This window comes from Scomber japonicus, chromosome 17, assembly GCF_027409825.1.
Source record: "Scomber japonicus isolate fScoJap1 chromosome 17, fScoJap1.pri, whole genome shotgun sequence".
Classification (NCBI taxonomy): Eukaryota; Metazoa; Chordata; class Actinopteri; order Scombriformes; family Scombridae; genus Scomber; species Scomber japonicus.
The window spans coordinates 9,639,030-9,660,557 of record NC_070594.1 but is presented as its reverse complement, the minus strand read 5'-3'; the positions used below and the strand labels follow the sequence as shown (position 1 = coordinate 9,660,557).

Here is a 21,528-nt window from a genome sequence, read left to right as displayed (position 1 = left end):
GCCGCAGAAGGAGAGAAAGAAACTCTCTCTCTCTCAATCTGTTTTTCCCAAGGAGGCTGGAGGTTGCTCTTCCAACAAATTGCACAATGTAGAGGGTGAATTCTGAGGGTACGTAGGTAGGTAGGTAGGTAGGTAGGTATGTAGGTAGGTAGGTAGGTAGCACACCATGAGGTGAGTGTGACTGAGAACCATAAGAACCATATATATTATATATACAGTATACGTTATTTTTCTGAGGTTGACGTTGAGGTGAGATAGATAGACTGAGGATCGGCTCAGACAACCAGGCTGGAGAGGGAAGAAAGGAGGAGGAGGGGAGGGGAGGGGGGGTAAGGGGAGTAAGAGAGTGTGGATGAGGAAGAGGAAAGAGAAGAGGTATCCTGTGAGGAGGAGGGTGAAGCAATCCCAGACAAGGGCCACCGTTTTTGGGTGCTGAAGGCCTGTATTGCCCCCTCCCTTTTTTTTTTTTTTTTCTTCTTTCCGTCAGACTTGGAGATTAGAGGATGTATAGTGACCCATTTCCGTCAGCTGTGTCAATACATAGGGCAGGGTAAGGGGTGGGGGGGTGGGGCTGCAGGGTGAAGTGAGGGAGGAGGGTAATTACTGTTTACATGGACTTTCTGGGAGGAGGGGAGGGAGAGGGAAGTCAAGAGAGGAGGAACATTTGGCAAGGGGGGGGTTGGCTGAGGGATAGATTCAGAAGGTTTACTAAGTAGCGTTATTTTGTTCTCTTTATTAAGCCCCCTCCCCTCGTCCTGTCTCCCACCTTTTCTACTCCTCGTTCCCTCTCCCCTCCCGACTCTTTTCGTTTCTCTCGTCACCTCCTCCATCCCACTTCCTGTGCAGGGCTGGGGGGGAGCGAAGGGGGTGGGGGTGGGGGGGGTCATTCATTCGTCCTCCAGGGACTCCGTCTTGATGTCGCTGGGCACCCCTCCGGTTCTGGACAGGGCCAGGATGGTGTGGTTGACGGCGGCCATCTCCACAGCCAGAGAGATGGGGTCCTGGTGCTCGCTGTGTGCTGCGCTGTCGTCCTGAGACAAGGAGGGACGGTGGGAAGACCAAGGACCAAGGTCAAGGGATGAAATAGCCAGAGGTGTTCAGAATGAGTTCAGCTCAGGAGGAAAAAAAAAAAGAAAAGAAATAGGAATTCTACCTGCAGAAGATAGACTTATTTTCTACATGCGTTTAATTTTCTAGTTTTTACCATCATGCTGACAGATATTAAATCAGACTTTACTGAGGAGCTTTTCTGTGAAGTTTTCCCACCAGTATTAGTGCTATGGTGCAATAGTTTTTTAAAGTGGCTCCCTGTTTTTGGGGTGTGGGCTGCTGATCAAGTTAGTGGCGGCAGTACAGCGCCAACACTTAAAGTAATGAGGTGCATGTCTGAAAGGCTCAATGCTCAGTTGGCAGCGAGTGCTGCTCTCTTACAGACCAACAGGGCAAAGGGAAACGCACCACAATGCAATGAGACTTGCACTTAAAGTCCAGTTTTGTCATTATTCTTTATGGCCCGAGTATACTGTGATATTATAATATTATTTTATTCTAACCAGCATAAATTAGTCAGCAATGTTGAGGATACAATGTTCTGATCCTGCAAGAAACTGCAGGTAGAAGTAGTAAAATCAATCTATAAGTGAATTTTTGATGGCTGAGTTTAAATTTAAATGATTTTAGATGTTTGAGGACAGGTTCAAACTTTTTAAAAGTCTGCCTTAAAACAATTTTCACATGTCCAAACTGTCCCTTTTTTTTGCTGTGATTATTTCTGTAACTACCCATGAAGAAATTCTTCCCTAAACGTTATTCCAATGTAATCAACAGTGCTCAACCTGTGCAAAAAATGCATATTAAGTAATTAAACTGAATCTAATATAATGCTTCAGACAATCAAGTGATTATCTTCCAAAAACCCCTCTTTGTTTTACTATCTCTCTGCTGCAGTTCAGCAAAGGAAACACTGTCTAAAGAAAAACTAAAAAGATTAAAACCCACCTCTTCATCTTCTAGCAACTAATAACTATTTTAATATAATTATGGGCATGAAAGTATTGTCTTTAGATAGATGTAAAAAAAGAAAAAGACATTTCAATTTGAAGTTTCAGGAGCCAGATAATGTGTAAGTAAGTTGTAGAGCAAAGTATTTAATAAATATTGATAGTAATTGATTGTCATGATGGTGAAAACAGAGAAAACTTGGTTAAAGAGGATGTTTTTTCCCCCTCTTAAAATGTTAGTGTGCAGGGTCGACATGTTTCTAAAGGAGGAGGTACCTGTGTTGGCGAGGTGGGCTCCAGTCGGTAAAGGCCAAAAGGTCGGCTGAGAGGTCTCTTGTCAAAATAGGGCAGGTCACATGCCTGGGGGAAAGAAAAGAATTGTCCGTTTAGTTATGGCAAGATTCAAAAGCATCAACTCAAGTTTTATTAGAGAAATAATTCAAATCGTTTAGTTCAACTTCTGCTCCGTCGCAATTATCTTAAATGAATCCAGACGACAGAATACATTCAACCATGTGATCGTCACGTATCAGCTGAACTTTAACTGACTGTCCTTACTCGCTGCCGTCACTTGACTGGAGGGTAAAGATTGGCATGTTGTGTAATTCAAAGTAAAGCTGGAGGGTTTAAAATGAAACACAATCTGTTTGTTTTGTACAATAATACACATCACTGCCACTTTGTTTCCACTGGTAACAGGAAGGGGAAAAAAAGAAAGTAGAGAGTGGGCTTTTGTTAATTTAAGGTGCCTTAAGCTATAGTTAAGGGGGAAAAAAAAAAGGTTGTCACAATGATCAAGAACTTTATGTACTTTCTATGTATGTGGAATATATTCAGAGTTCATGTGAAGGGAAACAGCAGTTCAGTCTTCTGTCTTTCTGTTTTTGAATCTGTGGGAAGACTTTAACCTCAGGGAGGGAATCTAATTAATAAACCAATGTATTGTTTGTCAAGAACAAAACGCATAATGACATTTGACTAATGACTGGAATATTGAGTGTTGTCCAAGAACAGAGCGAGCCTGTCGCAGAGGGATGAACATGGGCGGTTGGCTAAGAGGCTAATCCATAAAAAACAAATGGCGCTTAACGCTTTTGCTGAAGAAAGGTGTAAATAAAGAAGTGAAGTAGTGACATCTTTCTCTTTCCCTCCAAACCGGTCGTACGCAGCTCTGTTTGGAACATAATCTGGTTTTATGCATCTTTGGAGATCATTAATCATTCCCCTACCTGCTCTGAGAAGTCGTTTCCATCGATGTCGTCGCTGTTGGAGTGTCCCCCTGGACTCTGGACGTCTATCCCGTGACTCTCCAGAATTGTGGCTTCTTGGAGGAAGACGACAGATTATTAGATGTTAAATATGTCTATGATAATATATCCTCAATAATGTCCCTGTAAAGAAGTGATTATACCCCAGGGTGTACTTCTGCCGTTACCAGTGGCTATACTGTATGTGAGGAGATTGTGGAGCAGCTACACTCATTTGACAAAATTGATATTACAGTTTCATTTAGAAATATGTCAAATAAATGAGTTAGCTATAACACCTGAACACCAACTGTGAATGACAACTAATCAGCGAGAAAAAAGAGGAGTCTAAACAGCTACAAGTAACGGATGAAATGTTTAGATGGCTAAAACGATAAGAGAAATGGTTCAAATAGAGAGCTAAACTGTTGAAATAGTAAGCTAACGGTAATATAATAGTTACATTTTAATGGTTAAAAGGGTTTAAATAGAAAAACTCAAAGTCAGATAAACAGCTGAAATAATGGACTAGCTTAAAAGATAATAGCCTACCTTAGTTAAATGCTAATATATAAATGATTAAAATACAGAGCTAAACTGTTGAAATAGTAAGTTAAAGGTAATATATTAGTCACATTTTTATGTATAAAGGGTTTAAATAGCAGATAAACAGTTGAAATAATGGGCTAGCTTAAAAGATAATACATTAGTTAAATGCTAATATATAAATGGTTCAAATAGAGAGCTAAACTGTTAAAATAGTAAGCTAAAGGTACTATAATAGTCACATTTTAATGGATAAAGGGTTTAAATAGCAAACTCAAAGTCAGATAAACAGCTGAAATAATGGGCTAGCTTAAAAGATAATACATTAGTTAAATGCTAATATATAAATGGTTTAAATAATTTGCAAAAAGTCATGGATAAAAAGTTGAAATAGTAAGCTACTTTACAAGGTAAATTAAGGTAACATTAGTCAAATGCAAATATTAATGATAAATGCTGAATATAATGTAGTTAACTAAAATAAATGAAAAGGTTAAATTGCTGAAATGCCTGAAAGTAATGGATAAACTGTCAAAACTGTTAAAAATACAAAATAAATGTATGAAATAGTTAGCTAAGAGTAGTGGATAAATGATTTCAAATAGCTACAAGTAATGATAACTAGTTCAAATAGTTAACTAAAGGTTATGGATAAATGCTTGAAATAGTTTAAAGATTGTGAAGGTACATCAGACTAAAAAAAAAAATGGGTGAGATGAGGACCATTGCTGTTGAGGCTTGCAAATTATAACATATTAATATAGACTTTAGCCAAATGAATGTGACACTCTTCAGTAGCTGTCTTCTCTACTGATCCATTTAGAAAGCGAGTAATGGAGGTTTCTGTTCTACAAATGAAATTGGCACCTGGGTTAATGTAAGTGGCGAGAGTTTTCCCTTTCTATTCCACCGCAATTAAGACCATACTTTGCTTGAGGTAATCACAGGTGACTCATAAGTCGCTGATCAACAATCAACCTAATTATAGTGATGTAATGAGTTATTGGGGGGCTATTTAATATATCAAGTATGAAACAGTCATGTCACCACAAAAGGATGTAATTAAATATGCAGTGCGCTGTAATCAAAAGTCTTTCAAGGACATTTGTGTTCGTCCATAAATCCACATTACCAATGTTAGCCCGTCTCTTGATCTCTTTGCGACGGTTGGCGAACCAGTTGTAAACTTTGAGGGAGGTGACCCTCTCCAGATCAGACAGCTTCTTCCCTGAAAAAAAAAAAAGACACAGTTTGATTATTTTCAAAAACACATCTATCACTCTATCATACTTTTTTTTATCATCACAGTGATAATATGATTTTTATTTTACCAACACTTGTTCCCTTTTCTTTTCCTTCCCCTCCTCACATTGTCAGTTTCTTTTATCTCTTATTTCAGAACTGATGGTGGTTAAATAACTTTACACCTTTGCATGAGGAGGAACATATGCCACACAGATGTTTGGTTGTAAAAATGAAGTCACAGAGAGACACTGGATCGTAAATTCCCAGATCTCTAAAAAGGGACACATTTTAATAAGACATAACGTATAAGACAGTATGTGAATGTTGGCTGTGGGACTCTGTTGGATGCTATCTCTCTGTAGGTTAGCCTGGTGGTGGGTAACGTGCATTATTACAGGAAGAAACCTACCTGCCCCAAGCAATTCCATCTATTATTATAGGCCACCACCTACTCAGTAATCCCAGTTATAAAACACATTCATATGGCTCTACACTGCATCAGTGAGTAAAAGGAAGGAATGGATTGTTAACATACACCTCTTAACTCTCCTGTTGTCCTCGGGTCAAGGAAGGACAGGAGGAAGGAAGGAAGGAAGGAAGGAAGGAAGGAAGGAAGGAAGGAAGGAGAGAAGAAAGGAAGGAAAGGAGGAAGGAAGGAAGTAAGGAGAGTAGGAAGGGACGAAGGAAAAGAGGAAGGAAGGAAGGAAGGATTGAAAGGAGTAAGGAGGGAGGGAAGGAGGGAGGGAGGGAGGGAGGGAGGAAGGAAGGAAGGAAGAAAGGAAGTGAGGAACGAAGTATGGAAGGAGGAGGGAGCAGAGAAAGAGGGAAGGAGGGAATGAAGGAAAAATTAAAGAAAGAGGGAGGAAGGAAGGAATGAAGAGATGGGGTCAATTTGACCCGGGAGGACGACAGGAGGGTTAAAAAAGGGGAAAACTTTACCCATTCACTCTACTCATCCGTCCCCTTCACTCACATTAAAATAAACTGCCGGTCGAATGAGTGAATAACTATACAAATATAATAGAGTATAAAATAAGTTTGTTTATGCAGTTGTACTTGAGGTAAAATAGGTTTACAAAAAGCAGATTATTATCATTTATTAGCTCACACTGGTTGACAATGTTAATTTACCACCTAATATTTAGTTATATAAAAGTTATATAATTTCCAGCATGTTAATATTTTGGTCAGTGACATTTGGAAAGTTACAGATTCCAGTTTTAATATATATAAAAAATGTAATCCCCCTCTCAGGCTGCAGCTATTCATTTCTTGATTTATAGGTTAATAGTTTGTTCTATAAAATATCAGATAAAAATATATATTAATCACATTCTTTTAACACCAAAGAAGAGGAAAAAAGAGAAAATATTCCCATTTGAAAAGCTGGAACCAGTGAAATTTTGACATTTTCTGCTTAAGGAAATTTGATCTTTTATTGAACAATTATTTCAATCAATCAACTAAGGTATCTGCATATTTTTTAATAAGAAATTTAATAACTTGTAAGACCTTTTTAATACCTCTGTATGGATATATAATAATGGAAAAGCAGGATTTCAGTGTTGTAGTGGCTTATTTTGAATTAATTTATAGGCTATATTTGACTGCAACTAATTATTAGTTTCATTATATTTCCTACTGCTGACTATTTTTTTACTTTAATTAATAAGTTGACTGACTTGTTATGTAAAATAATCAGAAAATAATGATAATAATGATAAATAACATAAACTGAACAAATATAATTAAGCTCAAATCATATTTAATGCCTTAATTCCTACAATTCTGGACATTTTAAGCCATTTTTTTTAAGAACTTGAATATCAAAAACTAATTTTAAGCTTTTTTATAAGCATACGTGGGGACCCTGTCATCTAATCATTTCAGCTCAATAACCTTTCAAATGTATAAATGTCAAAGATGCTTTCCTGACATTGTGTACCATAATAATACTCGGTTCACTACCAATAAACATTCTTCTTACAGTGTGTGAAAGTGCTGGTTTCTGTGGTTTACCTGGTTTCTGAATCACAGCATTGCAGGCGTTTGCTATCTCCTCCCTTTTGGCCTCATCTGGATACTGGTTGTCGTTGAAGTAGCTATAAATAGCAGAAGAGTCACACTGATTAAATTAATTTCACTACACAAGGACGATGTTCAACAAGCCGGCGTTACTGCTGTTTGTTGTGACGCAGTAACAACCAGCCAATATTGAGAGTGTATGACGAGAGTGTGGAGGGGGGGAGGGCGGGGGGGGGGGCTTTGTTTCCTCTCATTTTACAGCACATTTTATAGAACGGGCTGCAATATTTCCTCAACTCCTCGTGGAAATCAGCGTGAAGATATGAAACAAATTCCCATCTATCATCTTTTATATACTGCTCTTTAAAAAAAATAAATCCATATTCCTCACCCTCCTCTCCCTTTACTCACCTCTCCATCACAGCCAGGCACTCTTTCCTCCAAGTGAAGCGGCTTCCCCGACGCAACCTGAAGGTTCCTGGGGCAGTAGCGAGGGGCGGCGGGGTTTGCCTCCACTCCATGTCCTCCAGGGGCAACGGAGCAGGCCGCATGTTCAGAGTGGCACCTGATGGGAGGGGGTGGGGTGGGGGGAGCACAATCGGTTGTAAAGTTACAACTGAAGACACAGCAGCTGTCATGTAGAGTCAACAAAAAGCCTTTGAATTATACAATATGCAGGTGCGTTTGTGGTTTGGAAGCATAAAAATGTTCCTGTAAAAGCTTTAAAAAAAAAAATGTAGTGATATAATATATGATATAATGTGTAGAGGCTGGTTTTGACAAATGAACTGAGCACAGCACAGCAAGCCAGCGAGCCTAACCCTTCATGAAAATGTATGCGAGGACGTCGCCTTTTTGCAAATCTAACAATATATTCTTATTATAAACTCGTCTGAATAGTGCTGACAAGGACTCTGCTGCCTCATCTCTAATCATGACCGCAGCAAGAAAAAAAAAAGAAAAGAGAGAGGCACACAAAAAGATTTGATTTGCCCTCTTTTGCAACTCTTAAAAAAAAAAAAACTCGCCACATAACAGTTCAAAGCTTTAGATGTATTATAGAGGTCAGGAGCAGCATTGGTGTCAAAATCTAATCTGACACGGACATTGTGAACCAGCCCCTATAACTGGGTCACCCTGCAACAGTCCAGGTTAACATAGCAGGATGAATGGGGCATCAGTTTTCTCTGCAGCAGGGATGGATGGAGGCGGGTGGGCGTGTGTGTGTGTGTGTGCGTGTGTGCGTGTGTGTGTGTGTGTGTGTGTGTGTGTGTGTGTGTGTGTGTGTGTGTGGCAGGTCTGAGTTGAGCTGAGCTGAGCGGAGATGAGCTGAGTTGAGATGAGATGGGCCGGGCTCAGTCTGGCCATAAATAGAATAGAGCAGTTTCCAGTGCTGACAGTGCTGGCAGGGCTCCACCGAGGAACATGCCGCAGAGGACGAGGCGTGGGATGTCTGCTGCCTGGCTATAGGTAGCAGGCGTACATATGCACACAAACACGGTCGGGATAGGAAGCCAGCGTGAGGCCTGCTTGTTTTTTTACTGTTAACCATATATATACGCTGCAGTCTGGATTTAAGGTTTTAAAAAAAAAAACATTAGACAACAGGAAACTAATACAAGACAAAACTTTTAATCCTTGTTTTAATCCTTCTACTTATATGCTTTTTAATGAGACATAGCTTAAAAATGCTGACTTAGACTTGACTTGACTTAGACGTGGCTTTCAGGCAAAAAAAAAAGTTCTTTATTCTTCTGAAATAAAATAAAAAGTTAGACAATGACAGGCTTTGCATATTTACCAGGAGTGTTTTTTTAAATATCCCTCTCAGGAAACAGATACATTTCCATCGATGTATCAAAAGGGACGATCCACACAAACACTGTCTATAATATATGTTGTGAACTCATTAACTACATCTATAATGATTGATCAAGTCTTACAGTTTCTTTATCAACTTTCTGGTGTCACTGAGGGCAAATCGAGCAACTCCGAAGAAAACACAGTGAAATATTGCAACACTAACTAAGAAGAATGCGCTTTCTGTTTTTGTAAACTATATTTTGTTATCTCTGGATCTCTGAGGCGACGGGACGGCTGTTTTCTGAGGACGGTGATGTCGCAACATCGGTTAGAGAGTCTGTGTGGTTTGAATGGATGCTTACCACACCGCTGATGTTTTTGTGTATATAATTTCCAGTTAGGCCATTAAAAGAACTTTCCCTGAACCCAGTCGGTTAAAACAGAACAAACACAGCTTTGATTTCTTTAAATGTGGCGTAATTCTCACCTAAACTCGAATCCCAACTAGTAATTTGCGTGTGAAGACGTGTGAGACTGAGTAAGCACTTTTCATTTCGCTCTAAGCTTGACTTTAACACTCGGCTGACACACCTTGACTTAAACTTACATTGTCCCAGAAACACTTACAACCCTTCTGTTTTGACCCATTTTCAAAATGTTTTTTTTACATCAGAAATAGGGTTGGAAAATTCCGGGAATTTTCAAACTTGGAAACTTTCCATGGGAATTAACGGGAATAAACTGGGAATTTACTAAACTGAAGGTATGTTCTTATTAGGGAACTTAAATATAGTTGTGTAAAATAATACTTTAGCATAATCCTGACTAAAACAACCAGATATCATGCAGTACAGTTGAATATCTATGCTATCTATGCTATGCTATCACATGCTCACATAGCACACCGTTTACTGTTTATTTTGCTTATAACTAAACTATTATTTTTGCTTTGATACCTTTCCACTAAATTACCCTCAATATATGCACTGTGCATTCCTCCATCACATGCACAGATGATTTCTACAATTCTGGACCACACTTTTGGCACACAACTTGAAGCCAGACTTTTGAGCCTGTGGACTGCACAGTTGGTTTTGTTCTGTTTGATTGTTCAACTTGATCATGTTCAACTTATAAATAAATCTGTTTTAATTGTATTATTTTGCTTATAACAACAATTATTTTTGCTTAGATATGATACCTTTCCACTAAATTACCCTTAATTGCCATAAATTCCCATGGAAAGTTTCCAATTTGGAATATTTCCAAAATTCCCCAGCTTAACTTCCCATGGAAATTTACCAGAAACTTTCCGGAAATTTACTGGAAACTTTCCGGAAATTTACCGGAAACTTTCCGGAAATTTACCGGAAACTTTCCGGAAATTTACCGGAAATTGTCCACCTCTTTGCAACCCGAATCAGAAATATGGATTTCTTTTGTCTAGTTGCCTGAAAATCACATGGATGGTTCCATACTGCAATAAAATCAATCATCACAACTTGCACTGCATTCTGGGTGTTTTATTAACCTTTCAAAGCATCTGTTGCATGATCGACGACAAGACAGCAGGAGGGTTAAAAAAAACAAAAAAACGTTTCTGGCTATTTGGGATTTGGCTGAAACTTTCACAGCAGTTTGTGTGCCAGCAGGAGTTTAATTTGTTGTACTAGTGCTTATAAAAGTTAGTACAAGCAGAGCAATAATCATGAGACAATGGGCGGTTAAGGAACATTAAGTCATAGCCTCTTAAAACCACCAAAAATACATTGCTGCTGCTGCTGCTGTTATATAATCTTTGGCTGAAAGAAAGAAGAGTCCCCATCATCTTTTATCTCATTTCATAAGTCTAGATGCTTCTCTGCCACGTGGAAGATATTTTCCATGGGATGTAATAGAGGCATCATATCAATCACATCTCACTGCACCACATTTACCACAAGATGCTGACTACCTCTACTTATCTCATTAAAAGTCGAACAGGAAACTGCAGGCAGCGAAGTGTTTTCCAACTGTGCTTCCCTTCTTTGGAGCGTCCCCCCCCTCTCAACCCCCCCACTGTGATTACTGAGGCAAACTCTCGTGCTGTCTTTACATCCTAGCTCATCAACTTTTTCTTTTACTTGGTCAAACAGAGCTTTGCACAAGTAATGAGAGTGACTATGTGTGGGGATTAGGTGCTTTTATTTCATGGTATAAAAAAAAAAAAAAAAAAAAAAAAAGACGCACTTTCAATTTTTTCGGTTTCATTTTGTTAACGCGGCTACCTTCAGTGGGCTGTAATAAAAATAATAAACCTGACCAATACACACACTCTCACTCACACACACACACACACACACACACACACACACAGAGAGTCAAGCGGTGAGTAGGATGGGAGAACTCAGATGTACCTGGAGTGGTTTTCTCCAGCGTGTACCAGCGGTAAAAGGCCCGTTTCTTCTGCTCGCTCAGGTCAGAGCCGTGCTGCAGCAGCCAATGAGAGATCCTGCTCTGGCTGATGCCTGGAAAGAAGCCAGACATCGAATTACAACTGTTTTTTAACATCAGGACCTAGAACAATGTGTAGACAACCTTAAGAAGAATTCAAGAGACACAGGAGTATAAGAGAGAGGGGTAAGGTGTTTTCTCTCTCCTTCACTCTGAGTTTATTTCTTCTCTGAGTTTTTGGCTCTTACACGACTTACGGTCACTGAATCACTTCAGGGCCCTTTAACTTTGTTTTGGTTTGCCAATAACATGTTAAACTGCAAATCAGAGTTTGACTGATATGAGTTTATAAAAAGGTTAAAGTGGATTAAAGTGGAAACAGACAACGGTTCAACTTTTCTCCCTTACGTTTCCGAGTGGTATTATTGTTGGCTGCTGCAGCTGCAAAGACAGCCGGATCACTTTCTATTTTCCAGAGAAGAAAGATCAACAGACAGAAAGAAGCATGTTCACTGCAGAGGCTAAGTGGCATCTTGAATTTGAGAACAGGCAAAAGCTATGATAATGACGTGTATCGTATTGTAATAACGTATTTTGAGTAGTAGAATTTTGAGAAGTAGAATTAGACTACAGCAAGAGTTTGTTCATTCATGAAGTCTAAAATTGAGGCATGAAGTTTGTGCCTGTGTAATATTCCACATTAGAAGAGGTTGGCCACCTAAAAAATGTGAAATTATGAGATATATGTCTAAAAACAAAAGTGCTATCCTCTGCTTCTTCCTTTGTGCCATAAATCAAGCCTTCATTCTCCCCAGGATATCACACCCGATGGCAGACTGAATTACAAAGTGAAAGCAAGGTCTATAGGGAACCCATCTAAACACTGATGGTGTCATTATGCTTTAGCAATTACACTGTGCCATCAACATTTCTTTCATAATGATAAATTGAAAAAAAGTTTGTCTATTTCCACTTTAAATTCTGGAAAGGCTGCACATTGATTCATTCATGACAGATAAATATAAAATACATCTATTATGTCTTTAAAAAGAAAATAGCACTATCAAACAGTTTGAGCTCATTAATATACAAAATACAAAGTGCAATGAAAATTAAATTTGATTTTGTGGCTGTTGCCATGGAGAAACCTCTGTAATATATGCAATACATGAGTGTCATATTTATATCATGGCTAAATTGAACATTAGGCTTCCAAATGGATGCAAAGGAAAGCTTTTTGTGTGTTGACCAGATTTAAATGTATATCTATTCTTTATATAAATGCATCCTCTTTGATTTCCCTTGAAAAGCTAAAAACTTGTTTGGGTTTAAATTGAGGAGGAGAACATTGAAATTATAAGTCTGGTGAATTTATACATTTTTCCGATTTTCAAGGAATGTTGTGAAAAAAACTGAAACTAACAATGAATTAATCAAACAGTGTCTAAATATCTCCAAACTCTCCATTTGTGACCTTTTTAACCCTCCTGTCGTCCTCCCGGGTCAAATTGACCCCACCTCTTTTGACTGTTCCTTCCTTCCTTCCTTCCTTCCTTCCTTCCTTCCTCTCTCTCTCTCTCTCTTTAATTTTCCTTCCCTCTTTCTTTGCTCCCTCCTCCTCCCATACTTCTTTCCTCAATTCCTTCCTTCCTTCCTTCCGTCCTTCCTTCCTTCCGTCTTTCTTTCCTTCCTTCCATCTATCCTTCTTTTCCTTCCTTCCATCTGTCCTTCCTCCCTCCCGTCCTTTCTGTCCTTCCTTCCTTACTTACTTCCTTCCTCTTTTAATCCCTCCCTCCTTCCTTCCTCCCTCCTTTCCTTCCTCCCTTCCTTCTCTCCTTACTGCCTTCCTCTTTTCCTCCCTCCCTCCTTACTTCTTTACTTCCCCATTCCTTCCTTCCTTCTTTCCTCCCTTTTTCCTCCTTCCTCCATCCTTCCTTCCTTCCTTGACCTGAGGACAACAGGAGGGTTAAAAAAAAACCATGTATATCTTCTTCAATGAGCTTATAGCTAAGAGTCAGAGATTTTTTAGAGACAGACTAATGCATTGTTGCTTTTAGGTCTTTTCACAGATTTGTTGACAGCAAGAAAAAATAAGCAGTATTGACAGCCTTATCCATTAACTACAAATACACAGAAGTGACAGAAAAGAGATAATCTGGGTGCAGCAACGTGTCATTGCAGAGATCAACTTTGTCACTGTGTGTGTGTGTGTGTGCGTTACTAACCGGTGACTTGTGCCACAACTGCCTGAGAGATCCTCCTGTTCCCTAGGAAAGCTTTGATCTCCTCTTTCACCATACTGCTGTCCCTCCTGCAAAAACACACACACGGCATTAGTAAGAAGACAGAAACATCACATCATAAAACTGTCAGCGGCTAAATCTGACATGCACTGTTCAAATCCAAGCTGTCGTATCGTCATTTAGCAAACATTACCGAGTGAAGCTTTAATGTTTGTTTTGTCGTGGAGTCTGTGCTCTTTCATTTCAGGGTTCACACCATTCATTGCTGTACTGTGCAATAACTGATTCCCCCTCTCTTTGCATGCAACATAATCAACTCTGCTTTTTTTTTTCCTATTGTACATATTCACAGGAAATCCATAAAACAAAGGCTACATTTTAATCTGGGCTGTGCAGTATTTTGTGTATTGTTCCTTTTTTTGTTTTATGGCTCTCACATAATCAAAAACACAAAAAAGGCGACGACTTCATGAATCAGAATGAGCCGAGACACAATCAAGTGATCTATATTTTCAAAAAAAAAAAATAATGTATTTGGCGGATATGTTTCTATCTCAGTCGTCAGCGAGGGGAGGAAGGAGGAGGAGGAGGAGGAGAAAAAAACAACAACACATGCACAGACTTGCAGGAATGAAGGGTGGCGAGTGAACATGTGCAGTCACACAGTGTACCCACCCTGTTTTCTGGCTTCAAGCCCAATCCCCTCCCCTATACATACACAATAACACACACACACACACACACACACACGCTTATCACTGTCTTGGCTTAATTCCTTATCCTGGTACAGATAGCAGACTGATTGTGAACACCTGTCAAGTGTACATTTCAAAATGGTTGGTGTATTTTGACTAATAGTACAAAACTAATAGTTGTTGGTTTTTCCAGAAGGTATTTTCAGTGGGCGCCGACCCCCCCCCCCCTCCACCCACCCCCCAAACTTAAAAACAGCCCTGGTGCTAAACCATACAATCAGAGCCTTTGAACCCAGACTCACACAGTCAAAAAAACTGGGGAAGGCATCAAAGTCCTGATCACTCCTGTTAGCATATTTCTGAAATGAAAATGCGTCACGACTCTTGACATCCAGCATCAGTATTCCTCCACACCAGTCTCTTGCGGCGTAGCTAAAATTAGAGTTCAAAAACGCTGCTTGTATCGACACCAGTGAATCAATGTAGCACAAGCTGCTGTACAAGACTGAGGAAGAGTGGGAAGTGGAGGAGAGAGGAGGAGGAAGAGGGAGGAGGGAGGGAGGGAAGGAAGGAGGAGGAGGAGGTGGGTGAGATGTGTTGCCAACTCAAAGGCCGAACCCCTGCAGAGACGGAAATGTGCACTTAAAAGTGAGAAAACTCAGAAGGGCACCGTGGGATTGTTGACAAGCTGAAACGGCGTGTCCTGCCCCCGCAGCCCCGCCGAGCAAAATAGGCAAAGTGTCCTACAGACGGGGTGTGTGTGTGTGTGTGTGTGTGGGGGGGAGTGGGGTGTTTGAACGCTACTTAACTTCTCGAAGGCTGTCTAAAGAGGACATGTAATTTAATGCAGAGGCAGCTTGAATGAGCGACGGGACAGCTAGAGCAGCGCCAAGGATAGAGCCTGAGCTCTAAATGCCTATTCTTATAACTGACTGTTCATACAGGGGCAGCTGGAAGGCGGTGCGGGCCCCACAGCGGTGGTAGGAGAGGAGAGGAGAGGAGGAGAGAGGGACTGAGTGAGTGTGTAAAGTTGTTAGAGGAGGAGGAGAGAGGAGGTGGCGAACATGTGGATTGTGATGGATTGTGAACACTCAAACCGTCAGAGTAATGGCTGCTAAGTGACTATTTTGAGCATGTGATTTCAAACCTAATCTTATTATGTGACTTCATGTTATATTACCATAGGTGCAAGAATGAAACCCCCCCCACCCCCTAAAACACACACACACACACTTTTAACGTCTCCCATTGAATACTTCCCTTTTTTCTCTCTGTAATAAAGCCTCTGTTGACAATGTGTATAATCTCAACGAGAACGCGTTATTGCCCGTCTCTGTTCTTTGGGTACATCACAGAGTGTATTTCTTTATGTGGAACATGCTGTACGGAGAAAAAAAAAAAAAAAAAAAAAAAAGAAAGAAAAAGTACTCATCACAACTGTCATGAGTTAGCCAACACAGTGTGGAACAGAAAACGTCTGTGCCAGCACTCCCATCTCTTCAGTTCCTTCTTTATTTGTTCAGCTTTGCATCTTTAGTTCTCCTTATCTAGTCGATTAAATACACAAAAATATATTCAAAAAAAAAAAAAAAAAGAAAGCGTTTGCTATTCGCTAAAGTAAAGCAGATACAAGTGCTCCAACTGCCAATCAACAGAGAGCTATTTCATTAGTTGTGTTAAAGTCTTTTTTTTTTTAAAGTTTGATTGCAGGTCATTCACTGGTTCCAGCTTCCCCACTGTGAGGATTTGAAAGCCTTTATTTGCCTTATGTGATAGTAGGTTTCATATCTTTGGAGTGTTGCTTGGACTCAACAACGTATGAATGTGTCACCTTGAGTTATAGGAAACTATAATAATATGCATTGTTCACTAATTTCTGACATTTTATAACCTAAAGAAGTGAGAGATTTTTACAGTAGTGAAAATGTGGAAGGCTGTTCCTCGCTATAGCTGTTCAAAGGTCTACCTCCCTATACATGAAAAGGGGATATGGCCTACATAAAGTGCTGTGACTGATTTGTTCAAACTCCTGGACATAAAACCGTCACTAAATTAAACATACATGAACAAAAAGCGCGGTCTTGATAATGTAGGAACGTACAGATGGAGGGGTTGCGGCGTTTATTACAATCAAATGTTCCAGAGCAATGCAAACCAGATTGTTCATAAAGCACTGCTGCTGCGACACATCAAAGCAAATGACTCGACCAGTTCAAGCTGCATCAGTGGCTGCAAATTAACCAAGCACGCAACTAACCAATCATCAGTGTATTTCTATAAAGCGCCTTGATTATAGAGTGGATGAGAAGCTTTTGAGAGCTAAAAAAAAAAAAAAAAAAAAAAGGAGGAAAAACATGTTTATTTGACATTAGTGGGTTAACCAACATGGGACTAGCCACCGTGCTACCAATTTAGCACTGCACTCCTATTGGACCCACAATGGACTCCACTGTGAATTAAAAGCAAATGCAGGAGAAACCACATCCACATCTATTCTAATCTATCAATCCATCTTCCTTGTCAAAACCTGGTGCCTACATTACCCACAGTGCAAATTCACCACTGACATTAGTAGCAGCTAATGAAGCCTCACGCTAACACAAGCCTCCAGCAGAGATGAGGAGCGGGCTACAAGAGGTCAGCTAACCTCACTTCTTTTTAACTCTACTCCCAAAATGTAGTCTTCAGCCCCAAAATGACAGGTGACATCACTCGAGGTAATTTATCAGATTTCACGCAGCTACCACTTAAGACTAAGTTTGTGTCTGAAATCACCGCCCCCCCCCCCCCCCCTCCATTGAGTCACCCAATGGTAGTTTTCACAGCTTTTAAATGTGGAGCTTTGCATTGTAGGATTGTCAGCAGGAAGTAATGTACTGACCATGGACATTACTTTTTTCATTGCATGGCGGTAGTGCACTATATAATAAAGATGGAGTGATTTTGGACACAGCCACTGATGTGTAAAATCGATGGAGTTCACATTTAAACTTGACCTTTTGTTATATTAAACATAAAACTTTATATTTAAATTGAAGCATTCGATTACAGCCACTAAACTGAAGTGGCAAAAGTTTTCTCTGCCTCTCTTTTCCACAGTCAAGACTGAACATTGAATCTCCAGCCAACACTAACAGGGAAAAGCATCTACGGAGAACATCCCCGATTCCATGGCACCAAAACTTGATCTGTGAGATGAACATCATGTGATATCATCAAAAGCTTCCTAACAACTACTAACTGGACTTTTGGGTAAAACTCTGCTTTTTCCAAGGGTCAAGAAAAAACTTTGAAACTCAATTTTGTTAAGCATGTCGCAACAGCAGCAGCTGCACACAATGCCTCTTCAGTGGAGTTTCCAATTGGCGCCATTTAATTAACCCTGACATATACAGTACTGTGCTTTCTTGCCTCCTCGTTATGGACATTATCGCCAATAAAGACAAACCTCCAACTCCAACCCAGTGGCTACTGTAACACTAAAGCCATTCAAAAATGAAAATGCATCGCCAATTAAGGATAGATTGGATAATAGTCTCTTAGAAGTAGCTTTAAGAAACACCTGTAATGGTCTCTTGTGTGCTTTATATAGAAAATACTTCTGTGGAAGCATTATTAGTGATGATGGCTGCTCATTCATTCTTTCATTCATTGGTCATGTCATACCACAAGCTCACAACATGCTATGACTTAAGTGAATAAAGCTTTTAAAACCACAACACACCTCAATCTAATAAGATGACCACAATCTCAGATGATCCATTCTCACTTCATATTGAATATAGTAGAAATATATTGTCCATTTCTGCACCAGCCACCGGCCAAATGCTGGTAAAATATGCAAGTGGTAGATCTGCTTCACTCACCATCCAAAAAACAACAACAGTAATCCATTGAGTGGCAGGTACAATTTGAATATTCACTAATCATTTGGTTGTTGGACAAAAAAAAAGTTAATTTTTCACCCTCTCTAGAAGCAACAAGCTCAAGTTGGACAAATTCTTACAAGAGAAAAGCTTCCAACAAAAAGTTTAAAGGTCGCTTCACGCCCTGTACTGACCTCATCAGCTCCTCCACTTTATCATCAACATCTAGATCTTCTTCTGAGGCTTCAAACCCGAAGGCTCGTGCTGCCGCTGCACTGTTCACTGGGTAACGAGGCGGCGAAAGCTTCCCGTTGGGCGTGGCGGCTAGGCTGTCGCGCCCGTTCTGTGACAGCGCCACCAGCGACACCGGCGAGGGCAGGATGGCGGAAGGCGGCGGCGGACCTGGAGGCGAAGAGGTGTCGTAGCTGTTGCTAGGAGATGGCGAGAGCCCCCCGCCGCTGCCGAACTGCGTCTGAGTGGCGGTGGAGATTTTGGAGGTCGTGGAGGAAGCAGTGGCTGCGGAGTGATCGCCGGCGCCGACCTCGCCGTTGTTGATGGCGGCGTTGTTGCCGTTGCATGACACGGAAGAGGTGGTGGTTGCAGAGGCAGTGTTGTTATTGTTGAATGACGTGGTTGTGTTAGAGGCAGAGTTGTTGGTGCAGCCGTTTGCCCCGCCTACTCCGTAGGAGGACGAGGAGGAGGAGGAGGAAGAGGTGCGGCGGCCGAACTTGTCGCCGTGCTCCCGGTCCAGCCGGTCCAGAGTTTCAAGCGCGTGCAGGATCTCCTGCTTGGTCATGCCGGAGCGACGCAGCCGCTGCAGCAGATCTATCTGCTCAATAGTGAAGCGCGGCTCCTCGCTGAACTCAGACATCCTGCTGCTGGATGAGAGACAAGACAGACAGGTTGTGAGACAGAAGAGAAACAAGAGGAGGGGAGAGGAAACAGGAAATGCAGGGGGGAAGTTAAAGAAAAGGTAAGTGAGTGGATGTTCAAGATGTAGAGAGGAAACAGGAAGGGAAAGTGAGATAGAGAATAGGAGGAGCGAGGAGGGAAGAGGGAGTCAGGCAGAAATGAGACAGATGAAGGGATGGTGGAGGCAAGGATGAAATGAGAGGATTAAGTGGGAAAGAGTGAAAAGGAACGCAGTTGCGGATGGGGGAGAAAAATGAGAATGATGGGAAAAGGAGGAGTGAGGCAGAGAAAGATAGAGAGAGAGAGAGAGAGAGAGAAAGAGAGAGAGAGTGTGTGTATGTGGGGGGGGGGGGGTTTAGAGGGGGTAAAGTAGAAAGAGAAGAAGAAGAGTGGGGAAAGAGGAAACCTGCAAGAAGAAAATAAAAAGAGGCAGCAGATAAGAAAAGAAAAAGGAAAGACAAGAGCGGGAGATAGAAGTGTGAAAGAAAAAGGGGGAGGGAGGGGCAGGGCATAAAAATCTGCTATTTTTGGGAACCAGCAGGCAACACACGCAGAGTGCCAGAGTCACCTTGACAGCTGATGCTATCTTAACATTCTGACTGCCGTTCTTTAAGAGCTACAATATATCCCCGGCTCTGCACACCACCCACGCTGTATGTTTTTCATAAGCAATTTGCCGTGCTCAAAATCAATGCAACTGGAATCAGACTGCGGCAGATTTTCCATCTTCTGTGCCAGCCCGACCTATGCTGATATGATAAATGGTTTAAAAGGGGTCACTGGCATTTTTTTTTCTTCTTCCCTTTCTTACATCTGTGTTAGACGATACCGTGCAGAGGACAGAAAAGACATTAAATGACTTGAGACTACAGGCAGTGTTCTGGAGGTGTTATCACGGGAGGAAAGTAATACACATCCGAGGTGAATATTTAGTCTTTTTTAGAGTGTCTCTTAACACTGAGCTTTAAAAAGGGAGAAGCATTTCAGACAGTTACAGCGGACAGTCCCTTTGGGGCAGCACTGAAATACAACGCTTAATAGCACTGCTGAGCATAAAGCTTTAATCTCTTTAAGTTATCATTATGCATTTAGAAAGGAAAAGAAGAGCTACTGAAGCTGGAAATCATTACAATGGAAAAAACAGAAACACTTTTAAAACATCTTTTTTAAATATCACTGTTTTTAAAACATGCAAGTGGATGCATTTTTGCACTAAGTAGTAACTCAGTAAGTAATTCTGATTTTTTTTTTTAAACTTATCTTTGCATTCACTTGGAACCCAAAACAGCAGGGGGGAAAGAAATTATTACCACTTTCCTGTCTAACTATTTACAGAGTTAACTATTCACTTGAAGCTGAAGCTGGTTTAACTGGTTTTAAAAAAATAAATAAAAACACTTCAAATAATATAAATGAATGTCCTACACTGGATTGCTGTAGGTCACGTATAAAAAAACAGACTTGGAGGAGTGTGTAATAAAAAAATAATAATAAGAGGGAGAAAAGTTTAGGACTGATAGAGCTTTTTTTTTTTTTTTAATCGAAATATAAAGAGGCTTTGGATCACTTTGATAACAGTGCAACAAAGTCTAAAAACTCTTTAAAGCTTACCAGAAGATTTAAGTGATAGATTTAAAGAGATAACAGCAAGCTAGAGGACAGAAGAGAGAGAGAGAAAAAACCCTCTTTTCTTTTACCCTCTTCAAGCATCACACGTTTTCATAGCACGTTTTTTTTCTTTAACTATCTTACATTTAAAAACTAGTCCGTATCTTTTCCTCCTCCATGTGTTTTTGTTTTGCTGACTGTGTGTGTGTATGTGTGTGTGTGTAGCTGTGCAAAGCAAAGCTCGTCTCCACACACACACACACACACACACACACACACTGCAGGCAAAGCCACCGGTCCACTGCCAGCTTTTCACGCCCAAAAGCCTAACGTTAGCAAATGTTTCTGTGGCAGACAGACAATAACCCCCCTCCCTTAAAAAAATCCTCCAAAAAAAAAAAAATGTGCCATGCAATTAAACCAGTAACCCCAGTATGATTTGACTCATTTTATATCTTACTTCACTGCTTCCCTTTTGCATTTACACTGACAACACTCTCCCCACAACCCTCTCTCTAAACCAAAAACTGGCTACAACACAGAGGACCGCTTGCAACTTAACATCTATTTTTGGTTACATTTAGCATTTGTGGAGTGATTAGCACAACAGGCTAACCCATGCCAATGCTGATACTAGCAGACATTAGCCGACATAGCTTGCTGCTGCTTGCTGCTTGCTGGTGGCTAGCAGAGGTTTGATATTAATAACATACACTTTCAGAGCTGTGGATGGCTATAAGTACATGACTTACCTCGGTTCAAATCGACCACTTCACCATTTAACTTTACAACTTGTGCAAAACACCCCCTGCGTGTTTTTCCTGCAGCCCCCTGGAACAATAAAGCAATTTGAGTACAGTGCCCTGTCCGACCCCCTTTTCCAAGGATTTCTAATCAGAGGCGAA

At 40.6% G+C, this 21,528-nt stretch overlaps 1 protein-coding gene across 4 annotated transcripts; it reads right to left on the bottom strand.

The window, feature by feature from the left end:
- Positions 1-568: 568 nt before the first annotated feature.
- On the bottom strand, positions 569-21,528 carry hmbox1b (homeobox containing 1 b). 4 transcript variants are annotated; one of them, XM_053336588.1, is made up of 10 exons: positions 21,376-21,528; positions 18,298-18,981; positions 13,525-13,610; positions 11,263-11,373; positions 7,475-7,628; positions 7,058-7,140; positions 4,926-5,021; positions 3,230-3,324; positions 2,277-2,360; positions 569-1,031 (listed from the first exon to the last, which is right to left on the bottom strand). In XM_053336588.1, exons 2-10 carry the CDS (start codon positions 18,972-18,974, stop codon positions 888-890), a joined length of 1,530 nt encoding a protein of 509 aa, XP_053192563.1. In that variant the 5' UTR covers positions 18,975-18,981; positions 21,376-21,528; the 3' UTR covers positions 569-887. The 4 variants fall into 4 exon arrangements, with proteins under 4 accessions (XP_053192563.1, XP_053192565.1, XP_053192564.1 ...); XM_053336590.1 differs by having other exon boundaries at positions 3,230-3,321; XM_053336589.1 differs by having other exon boundaries at positions 18,298-18,978.

Coding starts and splice junctions, on each gene's coding strand:
- hmbox1b (XM_053336588.1), bottom strand. CDS start 18,974: ATGTCTGAGTTCAGCGAGGAGCCGCGCTTCACTATTGAGCAGATAGAT. Junction 5,022..7,057: donor TGCTGTGATTCAGAAACCAG/GTAAACCACAGA, acceptor TTTTTTTTTCAG/GGAAGAAGCTGTCTGATCTG. Junction 1,032..2,276: donor AGCCCACCTCGCCAACACAG/GTACCTCCTCCT, acceptor TCCTTGTCTCAG/GACGACAGCGCAGCACACAG.